Below are 18,338 nucleotides of genomic sequence, written 5' to 3' on the forward strand. Positions count from 1 at the left end.
TTCAGTCTTGATAGAAGATATACAGTAGTGCATATCTTAGCAGTTTCTATCTCATTCTTCTGCAGCAGTTAATGCAAAAAAAAGATTTTAGAAATAGTTTTTTACTTCTCTTGAAAAAGTAAGATGTTTTTCTCTGGATTTTACATAATATTCTTACAAAGAATTAAAAACAGAGTTATTTTCTGTCATAATTTCATATTCTTTTAAGTAAGAATTACTTTATTCAGTGACTGAAGAGCTTTTATTAATACTTAATTCTTTTTTACACTCTTTATTAACTGATTTGAGTTGTACACTTGTTGTGTGAGAAGAATTGAATAATTTAGAATAAAATTGAATAGTTTTAATCAATTTCTCTGCAAAAAATTGATTTATTTTTTGTCAGTTTTTCTCTCAAAAACTGTCATATTATCTGATTTACTATCAATTGATATCATACTTTTCCTCACTGTATCTCAAGAAAGAGATTGTAAAGATTTTATTAATTTATCTTAAAAATCAATTTTAGTTTATTAGATTCTCTTCAAAAATCTAATCTAGTTACTGAACTAGTGTGAAAAAAATCAGGTGTTTTATACACAAAAGTCTGTTATTCTTCTTTTGAAATAGTCTGATCAACTTTTCAATTGAAAACAGACTTAGAAACCTCTTAATTGAAATAGTCTGACCAACTTTTCAATTCAAAAGAGTTTAATAAATATCTCAATTAAATTAGTCTGATCAACTTTTCATTGAGTAAGAACAATGAGTTCAAAAGTACACTCAGTTGATGTGAAAAAAGATGCTTTCTCAAATGCTATTCCTGAGATTGAAATTCTGAAGAGAAGAAAGAAAGAAGAAATAGAGAAACAACAAGTTCTTGAAATACAGGAACTTGAAAAAGCAAGTAAAATTCTTGAAAAGCAGTGTCTGAGTGAGATGAATGAAGAAGTTCTATTAATTCTTCATGCTCAGGCTAGACAACTACAGAAAGTGATCAAGTTCAAACTTAGAATTTCAAACACAGTTTAAAAAACTTTGAAAATTTCTAATACAATCACTGACTCTTCAGTTTACTCTTCTTTCTTTTCTACTTCTTCTTCTTCTTCTTCTTTAAATCAGAAGAAAACATAGGCTCAAGCAGCTGAATCTGCTGCCTCTAAACCTGCTGTCTCTAAATCTACTATCTCAAAACCTGCTCAAAATTCTGAGAAAACTGAGAAGAATACTGCTCATACTTCTAGTGATAGAAGAGTGAAGAAAAAAATGCAAAAAGAGAAAAATCTTCAAATCTTCAGAAATAGAAGACTTATTCTCAAAGTCTCTAATCAGAATATATTACAGAGAAATAAGCTAAACTCAAACCTCATTTTCAGAATTAGAAATGAAATCAATCAGCAGTTCTTTTCTCAGTTAATGACTGATATTGAAGTTCAAAAACCAGTTATAGCTTCAATTGAGTCATTCTTCTTTGAAAACTCTATCATTCTGATCACAATGTCTGAATTCAGTGCAGAATTTCTTATTCAGAATGAGAATCTCTGAAAATCAGCAGTAGAATCTTTATTAAATACAACAATTCTATCTAAGAGAGATGAAAAGTGAAGCAAATTCATTCTTCATGATATTTCAGTTGAAATTTTTGACTGTGAAGAAGAAATGCTACTTCTCAAAAATGAATTAGAAGAATACAACTCTATTCAACTGAGAAAAGAGCCTGTATGACTAAATTCAATTGAGTTTAGACAAAGCAGAAGAAATGTCTCTGTTCTAGTATATACAAAGACAATTGAACAGTCAAAGATCTCTGAAGTAAGAGTAGCAGGTTTGAAAATGAGAGTTCATGAATACAAAGACTCAAGAATGAATCTCAAAGCTCAAACACAGTGTTCAAACTGTCAAAGATATGAACACTTTGCAATCTCCTGTTTCAGAGACTCAAAATATGTATTCTGTGTCAGAGATTACAAAACTAGTGAGTATAAATGTGAAATATACTCAAAAAGAGATGAAATATGTTAATATACTCTGCTTAAATGCTCTAATTGCAAAGAAAAACATGCATCTAGCTCAAAAGAATGTATATTTGCTTCAAGAAGTCAAAAGAACTGGAGAAAAGATGAAGCTCAGAGTAAATCTAGAACTGAAGAGAATAGTCAAGCCAGTAAACTCACAACTGCAAGCTTAAAAAGAAGAAACTCTCAACTATCTAAGTCTTCAAACTTCAATTCTCCAGCTAAATGTAAACACAATTTGAATCCTCAAACTTCTGTTAAGATTAGAGAATTGAGAAATGACTCTGATGATAAACTAGATATAATGCAAGCAGTTGAGATTTCTACTTTTCAGAACAGTTATAATCTACTATCTGATGATAGTGATTAGATTCTACTCTACTCTCTTTTAATATGAATATACAACAAAAACAACAAAAAAAGTTTAAAAACTCTTCAAAAATCACATTTATTCAAAATAATATGAATAGAAACTCAAATTGTATTTATTCTTGTCTTCAAATTGCATTTGAATAAAAAGTTGATTTTATACTGCTTCAGAAGCCGAATTTTGATACTGAGTAAAAATATGTCATTTCTCATTCAAGCTACTACTGCTTTTTACCTCAAAAGTCTGAGATAAAGTCAAGAGTAGTGATCTATGAAAGAAAGAGATCAAGATATCAATTTAATCTAAGATTTGATATCATGTCTGACCCTGATATTCTGGTGAGTGACATTATAGATAAAGAAGATGAGTTTGATACTATACAGCTCATAAATATCTATAATGAAAAGTCATTAAAGAAATATAACAATATCTGAACAATTGATAGAGAATTTCTGAACATTACTTTATCAAGAAACTCTATAATTACAGAAGACTTCAATGCACATCATCTCTGATGAAATTCAGAATGCAAGAGAGCAGTGAGAGCTGATAATCTGATTGAATGAATCTTTGAGCATTCAATACATTTGGTTAATAAGTCTGATCAACAAACATTCTTTAGAAAAGATATGAAACAGAAGTCTATTATAGATCTAATCTTCATGTCACAAAATCTAATGATAAGAAGACTTGTAAACTGGTTTATTGATTTAAATGAGACATTAGAATCAGGTCATGAGATTATTCAATTTGATATTGAACTGAGTGAAAAACAAATGAGTGAAAATCCTCTTCTCTCTAATCAGTATAACTTTGAAAAAGCTGATTAGAAAGCAGTTGAAGAAAGCATAAAACTGTTAAAATCTGAAAGACAGAATGAGCTATATTGAAATTCTGGTCAAGATATCTCAAATGAAATACTTGAGAATAGAGTGAAGCTTATTACATCTATTATTCTAACAAGTGTTAGAGATAATATTTCAAAGAGAAAATCTTCTGAGTATTCAAAATCTTGATGAAATGAGAATATCTCATCTAAAAGAAAAGAATTAGCTACTGCTAGAAGAGATTGAAAGAATGATGTAATATCTGATGAAGAGTTCAAAGCTGTCAGAAATGAATATTTTTCAGATATTAAAAGAGCTAAAACAGACTGCTGAAATAAATTTCTTGAAGAAGCATAAGAGAAGAAAGTTTTTAAAGCTTTTAACTATACTAAAACAAGAAGTGTAGCAAAACTTCCAGTCTTAGAATATGAGTTTCAGAATGAATCATATACAGCAAACTCTTTTGAGGAAAAATGTCAAGCTTTCATAAGAATTCTCTTTCAGAACTCACCAGATTCAGATTCAGATTCAGAGGAAGAGAATATATCACTTCTCAACTACATTGATGAAAATGACTGGGAATGGTCTGATCTTACATAAGATGAATTAGAGTCAGCTATCTTCTCAAGTTCTGTTAAAACTGCTACAGGTCCTGATTCAATTAATCACTTGATTATTTAAAATACATATTCCTACTTAAAGAATGAATATTTTGAGCTCTTTTTTAATCTCTTGAAAAATGAATATCATTCTGAATGCTGGAGAGAAGCCACTGAAGTGATTCTTGCAAAACCTAATAGAAAAACTTCAATTCCTAAGTTATATAGAGTAATATCTCTATTGAACTGCCTAGAAAAGGTTTTAGAAAAGATAATAGCTACTCAACTATCTTTTATAAGCTCTATAGATGATTCTCTTTTATTCAGTGATCAAATGAGAGATAGAAAACAGTGTTCTGCAATTGACACTGTTCTCTCAGTTATTTATGATATTCAAATAGCAAAGCATGAGAGTCTAGTCTCAACTGCAGTTTTTATTGATATAAAAGAAGCATTTGATCATGTTTTAAAGTCAAAGTTAATTCAGACATTGAAGATATTAAAACTGTCACTTTCTCTAATAAAATGAGTTAACTGTTTTATGTCTAAAAGAAGTATACAACTCTTCTTTGATGAAATGAAATAAGACAAGACTGAGATAAAAATAGAAGTATCACAGAGATCTTCAATCTCACTCATTTTATTTACAATATACACTGCATATCTATTCAAAAATAGAAATATGAGAATAGTGTGATCTCTGAGTTATGTGGATGATATTGGTCTAGTCTACAGCTCAAAAACTATCAAAGAGAATTTGAAAGTAATTGAAGAAGCTGCAAAGAAAATCTTTGTTAGAGCAGATATCAATCAAATTCAATTTGATATGAATAAAACTGAGTTAATTCATTTCTTTTCTAGATTCAATGAGAAAGAACTATCTCTAACTCTTTTAAATAGAGAGATTAAACCCAGTGTAAATGTCAAATAGTTAGGAGTATGATTAAACTCCAAGTTGAATTTTAAATATCACATTCAACAAAGAACTGTCAAGGCAGAAAGACTATTGAACAACATAATCAGACTATCAAATACAGAGAGAGGTCTATTCTTCCAGGCTATGAGACAGTTATATATAGCCTGTATTACATCAGTAGCTGATTATGAAGTTCAAGTTTAGTGAAATAATCAAGGGAATTTCACTGAACTCTTTCAAAGTCTGTAAAACAGAGCCTTGAGAAGAATTCTGAGAGCATTCAAATCATCTTCTATTAAAGCAATGAAAATTGAAGCTTCAATTCCTCCTCCTGCTATTAGATTTGAAAAGGCCTGTATGAACTATGCTCTGAGAGTTGTAAAGATGAGCTCAAATCATATAATCAGAAAAAGAGTCTCTTCTTCATTTTCATTAATTAACTCTGGAAATGAACTGAATTGGAATAGATTTCTTGATTGAAATGAAAATAATTCTTCAAAGAAAATATCTTCTCAACTGTACAGACTATGCTCTCTGATTAAAAATTAATTTTCTTCTTTAAATATTGAAAAAGTTGATCATGAGAAGTTATCTCTCTGAAGAGAAAAGCTTGAATCTCTTATAGACTTACAAATAAGTCAACTATCAAAAGAGAAAGAATATGAACAGCATTTAAAGAGAATTTCTACAATCAATATAAAAGACTCTATTCTGATTTATTCAGATGACTCAAAAAATGAGAACTTGAATAGATTAGGTGCAGGCATTGCTTATACTGAAGATAATATCAATTTTATCTCAGATTTCTGAAATCTAGGCTCTGAATGTGAAGTCTTTGATGCTGAACTATTTGCAATAGTGAAAGCTTTCAAGCTCATTGAAATAAAATCTCATAAAAGAGGAAATTGTTTGAAAGAGACATGAATATTCTCTGATAGTCAAGCTGCTTTAAAAAGACTTAGAAATAGTCAGATTCATAATGATCAAATGAATCTTGAACTGATCTTAAACTCTGTTTTGAAAATTCAAAAGAGAAGAATATCAAAGCTAATAATTCATCTGCACTGGGTTCCTGCTCATATGAATATTCATGACAATGAATTGGCTGATTCAGCTGTAAAAAAGGGTGCAGAATTAAGCACATCTATTTAAAAAATTATGTCCTGGTCTTTTATAAAGAGAAAAATAAAAGAATCTTGTTTAGACAAGTGAAATGAAAGCTGGCAGAAACAAAAGAAGAGTATACATTATTCAAGATTTGAAACAAAACCCAAGTGGAAATCTTGTTCAATTAAATGTAAAAAGAAAATATTCTCATCTATAATACAGCTGAAACTAGGATATGGCTATTTCAAATCTTATATACAAAGATTTGATGATAGATTTGACTCAATAGAATGCTCATTCTGCAATATAAATGAGAATCCTGAGCATATTGTAATGCACTGTGCATTATACAATAGTCTCAGAGCCAGATTGAAAGAGAAGTATGATCTAAATCAATTAAATATGAGATTCTTATTCTCAACTGAGACAGGAATTAAATACTTAATAGACTTTCTATCAGAAACTCAAGCAGCTATAAGAAAATGGCTAAATTCAGAATTATCTGAATATGAAGAGGAGGAAATCAACCAGATATAGTCTGTTAAAACAGCTATATACTATCTTTTAATAATTTGTTTTGTTACAGTTTTTCTTTATTTTATCTTTTTCTTTCAATTTCTTTCTGTCTATCTATTTAATGTGTCTATCTTTAAGACTGTGTTCTCTTTTCCTTTGTCATGATATTGTCAAATGGTTTCAAAGTATGAGATGATGTTAAAACACTGCAATTTGTAAACAGTTTTTGTATTCTGAGCTGGAATTTTCTGATTTTGCATATCTGAAATTGATGAATGTATAATAGTTAACTTTACAGATATAGGAAAAACCCTGAGAACTAAAAGTTCTCAGGTAGATGTCATAGTCTCTGACTGCATACATCTATAATTGAAGAATAATAATAATAATAATTTCACAGTGCTTCTTAAAGTCTGTAAATTCTTCAGATTATAGATACTCTCTTTAAGAATCTTTATAAAGATTCTCAGAGTGTTAACTCTCAGTGTTATAGAGAGTAGTTATACAGATTTCTTCTCTCTCTTTTCTCTCTTCTCTTATAGAGAATTAAGAGACTCTTCAGTTAATCTTTTTATAATACTCAGTCTGAGTATTCTGTAAAGCTTTTCTATTTTCTTTAACTTCTCTATATCTGTTATTATGAACTCCTTAATATAGTCAGATCTGTAAGAGAGTTCATCTACTGAGTTCTTTGTTCTCTTAATATACTATATCTTAAATCAGAACTTACTCAGTTTCTAAGCTCACTAAATCTACTACTGTAAGAGTTTCTTAATTAAAGTAAACTGTTATAAGCTATTATAATCAGTTTTAATAGTAATCACTGTTATAATATTCTCAAAGTAGTAATATCAGTAATAAAAGAATTTCACTATTATAAGAAGCTTCTGATTATAAATATTATAGTTAATCTTCATAGATTACATCTTTTATAAGAAGAAAATCACTGAAATTCAGTTTCTATTTAACTGTAGTTATAAAACTATTTATGAAATTATAAAGAAGAAGATATCTATCTTCAATCTAATTAAGAGTAAGAGATTAAAGTGAAAGACTATTATTATATCTGTAAATATCTATTTTAATATTGTAAAGATCTTGCAAGCTTCTGAGATAAGAAAATTCTTATAGTTCTTTCTTCTTAATAATCTTTTCATTCTTTATTTATAGAATAACTTCTTCTTATTTTCACTTCTCAGTATATCTGTAAGAGTTAAGAAGATTCTTATAAATACAAAGATAAACTATCTATAGAAATTTACAAAGCTTAGAAAGATTTGAATCTTATGAATACTAGTTAACTTCAGTTATAATAGAATAGTCTTAACTTATGAAGATTTCTTCTGAATATTATCTGTGATAATTATATATTCTAGAACATTAATTCAGTGAGTACTGAAGTTGCACTTTATAAGCTTAATATACAGTTCTGTCCCATCTAAGATCTTTAACATAGTTTATATATACTAGACTGACCGTGTGACCATGTTTGAGATCAGAATTAAACTTTACAGTTATTATATTATCTAAAAGCATTACTTCTGATTATAATTTATATTCATCATATTAATTTCAAATCATGTTATTTCAAATATTAAAAATCTCAGATTCACTTTTCAAATAAAAATCTAGTCACAGATAAAGAATATATTTAAATTCTTAGTCACATTTTCATTCTGATCTCATTATTGAGAATGATATTAAATGAGATTATAAAATTATTTCTCACTTATATAATATCATAATATAGTACTCATTTGTTGAAAATTTAACAGAGAGTGTTATTAAATATCATTACTTTTCTAAACACAGATTATAATTCATATAATTTCAATTATAAAAAAAAATATAAAATACAAAAAAAACAAAAAAACAAAAAATAAAATAAAAATAAGAAAAAATCACAATGAAAAAAAAGAGAAAGAAAAAAAAAGAAAAGAAAAAGAAAAAAGAAAAAAGAAAAAAAAATCAAGATTATAGAGCTGTAGCACTCTTAAAATACTCACTTCTCAGAGTCTTTACAATGTTTATTATCAATTATATATCTCTTATAGTAAGAGTAACACAGCTGTGATTAGACTGACTGCTGAGATTATGAATTTCATGTTTAGTCTCATTTAATCTGATCTCATACATTTCTTAGTGTGAATTCCGCTGAGACTAGTCATTAAAAAAACATGCAAAGTGACTATATATGAGATCTTAAAATGAAATCATAACTTGAAAAATATGAGAAAGTGGTTTTATTTGATCTCATTTAGTTTCATTCTTGACATAAAGTTATTATTTTTAGACATTTTAAGGTTTCTTTTAAACTATTTTTAATTTTTTAAAAAGTAACACTTTTTGATAACACTTAAATGAGATTTAAAGTCATTTAAAGCAATAAAAATAATTTAAATTGAGAAGTGAAAATCATGATCTCATTTGAAAAATGTGATAAGAGTAGACAGTAAGTCTCACTGAGACAGTATAAGACTACTATCTAATGTTAAACCTGTGTAATGGAATCAGTTGAATTGATGATGAGACTATCAAAAAATCTGGTCCTGGTTTCAGACACAGTCACACGGTAAGTCTAGCTGTGATAAGTTATTATCTTAATATTATCTAATAAATAATCAGTATATATCAGTATAAATATGAATAATTAGAAAATATACACTTAAAAAGTGTGACTAGACTGAACTCTGCTGTCACTTGAATGATATTAAGAACAGAATACTGAAATTGATGATTCTCTTCAACAATTTCATAGATAAGATATGTGAAGATAATCTTGAGAAATATAAGATTCTCTGACTTCTGATAAAAATGAATCTCATAAAGAGACTCTATTTTCATAATATCAGAGACTGAGTGTTACTAAAAAGCTTAATTTTCATATAATATACATATACTTACTTGTAAGAAATCCCGCTTCTTATGAATTCTTTATCTCTATTCCTATCTCTCGCGTAATCAATAGGGTTAGCGGCTCTTGACTATACACAACTATATAGACTGAAGTGTATGAATACTATTCATAACTCAGCTTGAATACTATTATATATTTAATCTCTACATTTATCTTTCTATCATGAATACTTCTAGTAGTTAACAGTATATATTATATCAAGCTGTAAAAATCTGAATAATTGCCTGTGAGCACTTATTCTTATATTTCAAGCTCTGTCAGTCAGCAACTATCTATTATAACTAAAAGAACTAGAGACTTATATACTTCAATTTCTATGAACTCTACTACAGTCACTTTGAAGCAGTCATCTGAATTATGAATAATCTCTGTAAAAGAAATTTCAGAACACTTATTCATTACTTACAGAATATCATTCTCTATATCTGTGATAGAGAAACTCTCTGAACTTATAAATAAATCAATCTCAGTGAAGAACATTCTTAAGTATCTTTTACTGAATTAAGCTATTTTTCTATAAGAAATGCTTACTATCTGTAAACACTCTTAAACTGAGTCTTTAGATATAATCTTCAGAGATATCTATAAACTGAAAAGAAATTTTCTCAAGCTATAACTACTTAAGATTACTTATCAAATCACAATTCATAACAGCTTTTATAAGTTTGTATTTGAAATTGACTTATAAGTCTAACTGTGTGATATAAAAGATGAAGAAGCTGTTATTTATACAATAACAGATCTCTACTATACTGAAGTCAAGAACTGACTGAATTATCTAGAGAATGATTATAAGAGATTTCACTGATTCATTCTTAAAACCTATCTAGAGAATAAGTTGAAGAACTCTATAAATCAGATAGAGAATATCTGAGCTGTAATTATTAATATTAGAAAAAGAGATAAGAAATCTGATAAAGACTACTTACAGTACTTTATAAAATTATAATGTGAATTAAGATTTATAAAAACAGAGTTCTGAAATAAGATCTGAATGATAATATTTATAAAGAGACAGAATAAAGATATATAGAATAAGCTTATTAAGTAAGACTTTAAGTTCTTCACTCTGAAGAAACTGATAACTCTTATTCACTGCTTACAGATTACTGTGAGAGTTACAGATCTGTAAAGAGTGAATCACTAATTAGTTTTATAAAAGTCAGAATAACAGAGAACAGATTTACTGAGAAAAGATAATAAGATACAGAGAGATTCATATCTGACTACTAAGTAGAGAGAGAGAGCTTTATAAGCTCTTATAAATAGAGTGTATAATAGAGAGAATAAGAAAAAGTGTCTTTACTTTATCTATTCTAAATCAGAACATCTTTATATAAACTGTCTGAATAAATTAAAATAGAAATTTAAGAAGTAATAGACAGAGTCAGCAACAGTCTTTTTAAGAGTCTTAAAGCTAATATCTGAATCTGTTACTCTTTTAATGAAAATACATACTTATAGAGAGATATTATACTGCAGTACTATTACTCTACAAGTATGAAAAGTATTAATAAACTCAGAATCTCAGATCACTGTAGTGTTATTAAAGCTTATAGAGTGAATAAGCTGAGTGATGAAAACTGAGAATCTGTACTTATAATAAGCAGAATATGAGAACTCAGATCTGAGAGCTGAGAGACTTATAAAAGTCATCTTTGAATTATAAGATCTCTCTGAAATCTGAAGAAGATTTACAGAAACTGTGATTATCACAGATAGTATAGATAATATATACTTAAAACTTATATAACTTTAAAGATATAATTCATATATAGCTGTCTGTGAGTCAGGTTTATACTTCTAATCAGTGTTAACAGACTTACTTACAGAGATAGAATCAGTTGATACTGCAGAGTTAATTAGAGAAGATAAGCTCATTTATATAATAACTTTATAAATATCTGTGGTTTGGAAGAATGTACAACCGCCGGATGATAACACAGCCGCTTCTGAACTTGCTTACAAATGTAAAGAGGCCATAGCGGCCATCAATTAATTTAGTGTACAGTATATAAGAAGCCGGCGTACACCTGTAATCATACACTGGCTCAAGCAACCTTTGAATCACATCTGATAGCATGTCTAAAAACTGGTGAGAAGTGCAGGCTTCTTCAGAATGTAATAATTCCATCTATGAAGTGATTTATAGTTATCATGCCAGTGTGGTTCTAAAAATGTCTCAAAAGATAGTGTATAAAGAATGGTGAGTGAAAGAGCATCTGATTAATACTGCTTCACTTGTTAAGGAAAAACTTCACACTCAGATGAATGTCACATATCATATGTAAATGAATGAGGTGTGAGAAAGTGAATGTGAGTGATGAATCAGATTCAAAGAAGACTGCTCTCTACTCAGAAGAATAAAAGAAGAAGTGATTATCATCAGAGTTGTATAATGATAACAGAAATTATATAATAATATAGTAATATAATGATATAGTGATATAATGATAGACATTATATAATTAATGAGAAATCACTGAAATGAATATCTTTTCTAGTTAATATGAACAATACTCTTCTCTGCTATCTGAACTGAAAAATATGCAGAACCTCTTAGAAGATTTACTCAAAGCAGTAAGAAAAGCAGCTGAAACTGCTGAACTGAAATCAAAGCTCTGTACATGTATGAGAATTCTAAATGAAATCAAGGCCTTGTATATACAGTGGCAGACTGAGACAGAAGTCAAATAACAATTAACATTCACTGTAGATGAAGTATTCACTATGAAGAGCTTCACTGATGCAATCATTATCATTAATAAGAATAGAGAAAACCAGGTCTTAGGCCTGCAGTGAGAGAATGAATATTTACAGATGACTATGCTAAATATGAAGATCTCATCACAATTATTCATAATCTCTTCAGAAGTGTACACATTATCAGAGACTGCTGCGCAGAATGAGAATCTGAATATGAGATACATCAAGTCAGAAGATCTCTCACAGTCATCAAGCTTTAATAGTGACTGAAAAAATGATGCTGCAATCAGCTGGCTAAGTCAGATGTAATTATATTATTGAATTGAATGCAAACTTACAGACAGACAGTCAACAGAATTTCAACAAGTCTTAAGATCTGTCATGTTTCTACATAGAAAAGTGAAGTCATTATAAATAACTGATAAAAAGATGAATCTTGCAGATTTGAAACAATATTCATTTCTATAAATATAGAATGAGTTTTTCAAATGAATCTTATATAACTTTGAGAAAGTGAACATGTAAGACAAGTATTACAAATACTTCACTGAGTGTAGATAAGTGAGTGATCTTATATTATACTTCACACACTTCAGTTTATACTATCTTATGTTGAATGAAGAGCTTTTAACATCTTTCTATTTACAGATCTTTATTCATGATCTTATATCTGAGTTGAGAGCAGAATAAAAATACTTAATCTCACAGTCAGACACAGTGAAGAAAGCATACAATATTCTTATTATATGAGAATAAGTGAGTTAACTATGATAGAAAATACTGTAATTGAGTATATCTTAACAGAGAACAGATTATCAGACTTCTATAATACAAGCTACACACTCAGATATGATGAATCTAGATTTGAATGTTATTGCTAATGTGCTGAATTCTCTGAGAAAGAAATCCTCTGAGTGAAAATCTGAGTGTCATGAGCATTGAGCTTGCTTCAACTATGAATGCCAGAATCATGATACAAAGAATTATACACAGTGTGCACAGTTAAGAGAAGCAAGAGAGTTAAAAAACTAGCAGAATCAGTGAGCTCAGAGACACTCACTGATATTCTATGAAAAGTTTTCAAAGTAAAAGAGATATCTGTGTTAGATAACTCTCTGAATTCTGTGAATGTCAAGAGAAAGCAGGCTTCTGAATGAGATGTGAGTGAGAATGAAGTGAATACTCATCTCAATACATTGAGACCTGAAATATTAATGTATAAGAAGCACTTGAATAAGAATTAAGAGATGACTGCAAAAGTGTTAGCAGACACAGAAGTATCTATATAATATATTAGTAATTATATAATCTGAAGACTGAAAGAGATCTGCTGAGTGAAGAATCTCTGATATATAAGATTGTCTGATAACTGATATTTGATATTATCTGTAAGAGTAAGAGTTCTCTTACACTTTGAAGAATGATCTTACTATATTTGAGCATGAGAGCTGCAGAACATGAAATACAATCTTATTCTTGAACTTGATTGATTTCAAAGATTCAATCTGCAGATTCAATGATGTATATATCATATACAGTTAACTGATAGAAAGAAAATAGTTCATATAATTCTATCAACTGATATGAGAAGAACATTTCATGTCTCTGATATAAAAGAATTAAATGTGCTTATACATCAATAAGCAAAGAGAATGATTTGTAAGATCTCATCTGAAAGCATTCTGTATATCATACAGAATCTGAAAGTGAAGAAAATCAAGATAAAGAATATATAGAAGAATAAGTGTATGAAGAAGCTTCTGAAGAAGTATGAGAAGATCTTCTGAACAGATCTTTCATCAGAATTACTGCTGAAATGAGGATTTGTACATGAGATTGACACAGAGAACATGAAATCAGTCAATCAGAATGCATATTCTCTGTCACAAATGCATCTTGAAGAACAGAAGTGTTAGATCACAGACCTTCTAAAACATGATCTCATACAACTCTCATCAAGTGTGTGAGGCTTTTCAGTTCTATTTATAACAAAGATAGATGAGGAGTGACAGATGTGTATTAATTATTAAGCACTTAACAAGCTTATAATCAAGAATGAATATTCACTGTTATAAATTCAACAACAGTTAAATACAGTTAAAAACATCTGATATCTATTAAAGATTGATCTTCTCTTGAGATACTGATAGATCTGTATAGATGAACTGTCAGTACTGTGAACTGCATTTAATATATAATAAGAGAAGTTTGAATTTCTGATAATGTTATTTATTCTGATAAATGTGTCTGTTATCTTTTAAACAATGATGAATATAATTCTTTATAAACAGAATGAAACCTCATATCTTGTATATCTTAATAACATTCTAGTCTTTTCAAACTTATATAATGAATATCTGAAGTTTCTTGATAAAGTGCTTATAACTCTGACAGAGTATAAGCTCTACATTAAATTAATAAAGTATGTGTTTGAAATAGAAGAGTTGAAGTTTATAGAATATGTAGTAAGTGATAACTGTATATATCTTATTTCAGAGAAATTGAATGTTGTAGTGAATTAACTGTGACTGAGAAATATACACTATGTACAATAGTTTCTTGAGTTGATCTCATATTACTGCAGATTCATTAAGAATTTCATATAAATATCTGCATCACTCTCAGATCTCTTAAGAGAAACAGATATAAATCTGTGAAAGAAGAAGTTTTGTTCAATCATCTGAAATATCATGTATAAAGAGGCTTTTCTCACACTGAGAGAATATATAACAACATTCTCAGTGCTTATTCAATCAGATTATGATAAACCTTTCTACATTGAGATGCATGTATCTGAATAAGCTATCAGAGACACTCTTCTATAAATAGATAAGAATAACAAGCTGCATCTGATGATGTATGATAGTAGGAAACTGTTAGATACTGAGCACAATTACTCAGTATATGAAAAGAAATTGCTAGCAATCAAGCATGTGCTGATGTTATGAAATAGATATATCAATAATAAGTATATAATAACAGTGATCATGAATTATAAAAGTCTTATCTATCTACAATTAATGATAAAACCTTTTAAATACTTAGCATGTTGAATCTCAGAGTTTCAAGTGTACAATCTTAATATTAAATACTGAAAGAGATTGAATACTGTGATATCTGATACAATCAGTTGCAGATCTGATTTCATGAGTGAGAGTTCTGTGAATCAGATACAAGAAAAGTTTGTATTAAATACACTGAGAGAATGTAAGGAATTAGAATGAGTGAATACAATGATCTCTCACTTGAAGAATGATAAGATGTCAGATGACAAGCATCTTATGAAAGTAGTAAAAGAGATGCTTTCAAACTTGAAGCTGAGAAAATTGAAAAATGATGTTATACTTTACTGTAATTCAGAATACATGAAAGCTCTGTATCTAGAACATTTATTTAGACATGACTTGATGACTCACATGCACAAGAAATTCAGTCACTTAGAAAGCTCTGAACTCATGAGTGTACTTGAATCAAGAGTGTACTGATTAAGCATGACTGAGAATATTCAGATATACACTCATAAGTGTCTGAATTGTCAGATTGTGAAAGAATCTAAGAAAGAGTTAGAATGTGAGAAAGTGTAACATTAGATGAAATGTACAATACAACTGTTTAAATGATGAGAGATGAATCTTATAGACATACTGTCACAAACATCAAATAGAAATTGATAAATAATCACTGCTATTAATTACACTACTGACTGACCAGTTGTGAAAGCAGTTTCAGAAATAATAGAGAAGAGAATAATGAAGTTTCTACATAATAAGATCTATATCAACTATGAAATACTGCATGAGATTCTAACTGATAATGATGTGAATCTTGTAGAAGAAGCAGTGAGGTATTTTATAAGTCAGTTATAAATAAGATATTATAGAATAACATTATATTATCTGCAGATAAATGAGAAGATGAAACACTTGAATGAAATCTTGAATAACATACTGATAAAATATTCAGTGAGTAAGTTAATATAATTATGAGATGAATATCTTGATCAGGTACTATTAGTCACATGAATTCAGCAGTATATAGTCTTCAAGTGTTCATCATTCTATTTATTGTATGAATTGCATTCATGCATTCTGAAGAATGCTTCAGAAAAAGTGAAGAAGAAAACAGTGATTATGAATGCATCAGTTGCAGATGCAGCAGAAACAATAGTTATGAATACAACAGTTGCAGATACAGCAGTCACAGATGCAGAATCAAGATTAAAAGAGATCAGTCATGCATGTACAAAAGCTAATGAGTTACTTCTGAACTGAGCAATTTAATTGAAAAGAATATAAGACTCACTAGTTAAGAAATCAAGTCTCAAGATAGAAATATAAGTTCTCATACACAATGAGAGCTCTGAGAAGTTTCAACCAAGGTGATTTGAGTTATATAAAATACTTAAATCACATTCTCTGAAAACATACACATTGAAAGAATCAGAGGAATAAGTCTTATACAACTTAATAAATGATTCATATTTTATAAAAGTAAAGATGTAAGATCTGAGCAGATTATAATCATCTACAGCACTATTATCAGTGTTGAAAAAGAAGAGACTTATAATTAAAAAGTCTTATGAAGTAAGAGAAATCATAGATGCTTATGAATCAGATGATTTCACTTATTCTGATCTTTTCATAATTATAAGAAAAGAATGAGAAGAAATGAAGAAATCAGATAAATATCATACTTTAATAAGTAATGAGACTATAGTCAGTTGTATAATAAGACACTGCAGACAGTGAATATAATATAGTAAAGAGCAGTCTCAGAGCAGCAGACTTACACATAAGTCAGATTACAGAAGAAAAAGAAATTCAGAGTTGAATTTGACTGTTTACACTAGTTCAATTACAAAGACAACAGAGAATGAAGCATCTGAAACATCTGTGAATGCATGAAATTAAGTCATCTTAATTTCTGAGAACACTCAGAGATTGAATGAGATTAGTTTTAATAAGCTGTTTACTGTAGTAGTCTGAGCAGGTGAAGAGAGATAGTATAATGTATAAGACAGAATTATAAGAGATGAAAGCTGCTGAATCTAGTCACTGAATACTGTATTATATAGAGATCATGTAAGAGTAGTAGCTAGCAGATAAAGAAAAAGTGTAAGAAAAGAAAAGAAATAATGAATTAATTATCAACTGTAAGAGTCAGCTGTAAAAGACAAATATTATCATATATATCTCATTCATTTTCATACATCATATATTTAATCTATTTTCAATGTCATATCATCTGAAAAATGTCAAAAACAAAGAAAATCTCAGAACTTGAGATTTATAAGAAATTTAAGAGCTGCAAGCTACTCTCACAATAACACTGTGTATGTCTTCAATTTCTCTATCACTCTGTGTATGATATTAGTATCATTGATCACAAGATTGACTGAAATGCTAATATAGAAATATGTACATGTATATGTAGAAAAATTGAAGAAGAGTGTGAGACTCACAGAATCAGAAGTCAAGACAGAGAAAATGAAGATAGAAGAAATGAAAGAAGAAGAGAGTGTAGAACTGAATAAATAACAGTGAGAGCTACTTGAAATTGAATGCTTATAATTCAGTGTACACACAATCTTCTCTGCAGAGAAGAGAGAGAAAGTGATGAAAGAAGCTTAAGAGTGAGAGAAGATAGTCTTGACAGTGTAATCATCTTTGATTAGAATGATCTCTGATGCTGAAGTAACTAAGAATCATTGTTAGTGTATGAGAACTGCAAAATCAGAGATGAGAACAGTTACTGAATGAATATCTACTAGTCTTAGAGTTGTACATGCAATTACAACATGTATGAGACTTTTCAGAAAGAGAGAGAGAGATATGAAATAATATAGAAAGCAGAATACAGTGTGTGAACAGCTCATTCTTATAATAACATCTCAGATAAGATGTATAAGCCTCATATCTGTGAGTATAAAAGAGTATAATATCTGAGTTTCTATTTCTGAAAACACAGATATTCTTCATCTACATCATGAAGTCAGATAACAAATGTTAGAGAATAGACTAATATAGATTAATTATTCTGAAGATATTTATCAGAGTGAATATATCTATAATATTGAATTTAATAATTATAAAAAGTTTCTTAATATCTATGAATATTATAACTTTATGTATAATAAAATCTATAATGATTTTTTCTAAAGACAAGAAAATCAGTGTTAGAAAGAAAAGATAAAAAAAGAAAAGACTTATAATTTTAACACTGTTAAGAAGAGAAGTGATTCTCTGATATAAATAAATAATTATCTTATCATAAATATTTAAAATGAATATAATAATCAGTGTCTGTGACTGAGCTTTAAATAGTTGTATTGTATACAGTCTTTGTATAATAAATTATTTTAGAGATTAGTAAGAAGAGCAGAAGTA

The 18,338-nt window shown here is 28.6% G+C and overlaps 3 protein-coding genes across 3 annotated transcripts; 2 read left to right on the plus strand and 1 right to left on the minus strand.

Annotated features, from left to right (window-relative positions):
* Window positions 1–1,191: 1,191 nt before the first annotated feature.
* On the plus strand, window positions 1,192–1,410 carry BDBG_16368 (uncharacterized protein; the record flags this gene model as incomplete). The annotated part of the gene is made up of 1 exon (XM_031724333.1): window positions 1,192–1,410. A coding segment is annotated over one exon (219 nt), but the record flags the coding sequence as incomplete, so codon positions are not given.
* A 366-nt stretch (window positions 1,411–1,776) lies between these two features.
* On the plus strand, window positions 1,777–2,059 carry BDBG_16369 (uncharacterized protein; the record flags this gene model as incomplete). The annotated part of the gene is made up of 2 exons (XM_031724334.1): window positions 1,777–1,791; window positions 1,867–2,059. Coding segments are annotated over 2 exons (208 nt in total), but the record flags the coding sequence as incomplete, so codon positions are not given.
* Window positions 2,060–17,746: 15,687 nt separating this feature from the next.
* BDBG_16370 (uncharacterized protein) lies at window positions 17,747–17,930 on the minus strand (the record flags this gene model as incomplete). Its single annotated transcript, XM_031724335.1, has 1 exon — window positions 17,747–17,930. A coding segment is annotated over one exon (183 nt), but the record flags the coding sequence as incomplete, so codon positions are not given.
* Between the last annotated feature and the right edge of the window lie 408 nt (window positions 17,931–18,338).

This window comes from Blastomyces gilchristii (genome assembly GCF_000003855.2).
Source record: "Blastomyces gilchristii SLH14081 genomic scaffold supercont1.2, whole genome shotgun sequence".
In the NCBI taxonomy this organism is placed as follows: Eukaryota; Fungi; Ascomycota; class Eurotiomycetes; order Onygenales; family Ajellomycetaceae; genus Blastomyces; species Blastomyces gilchristii.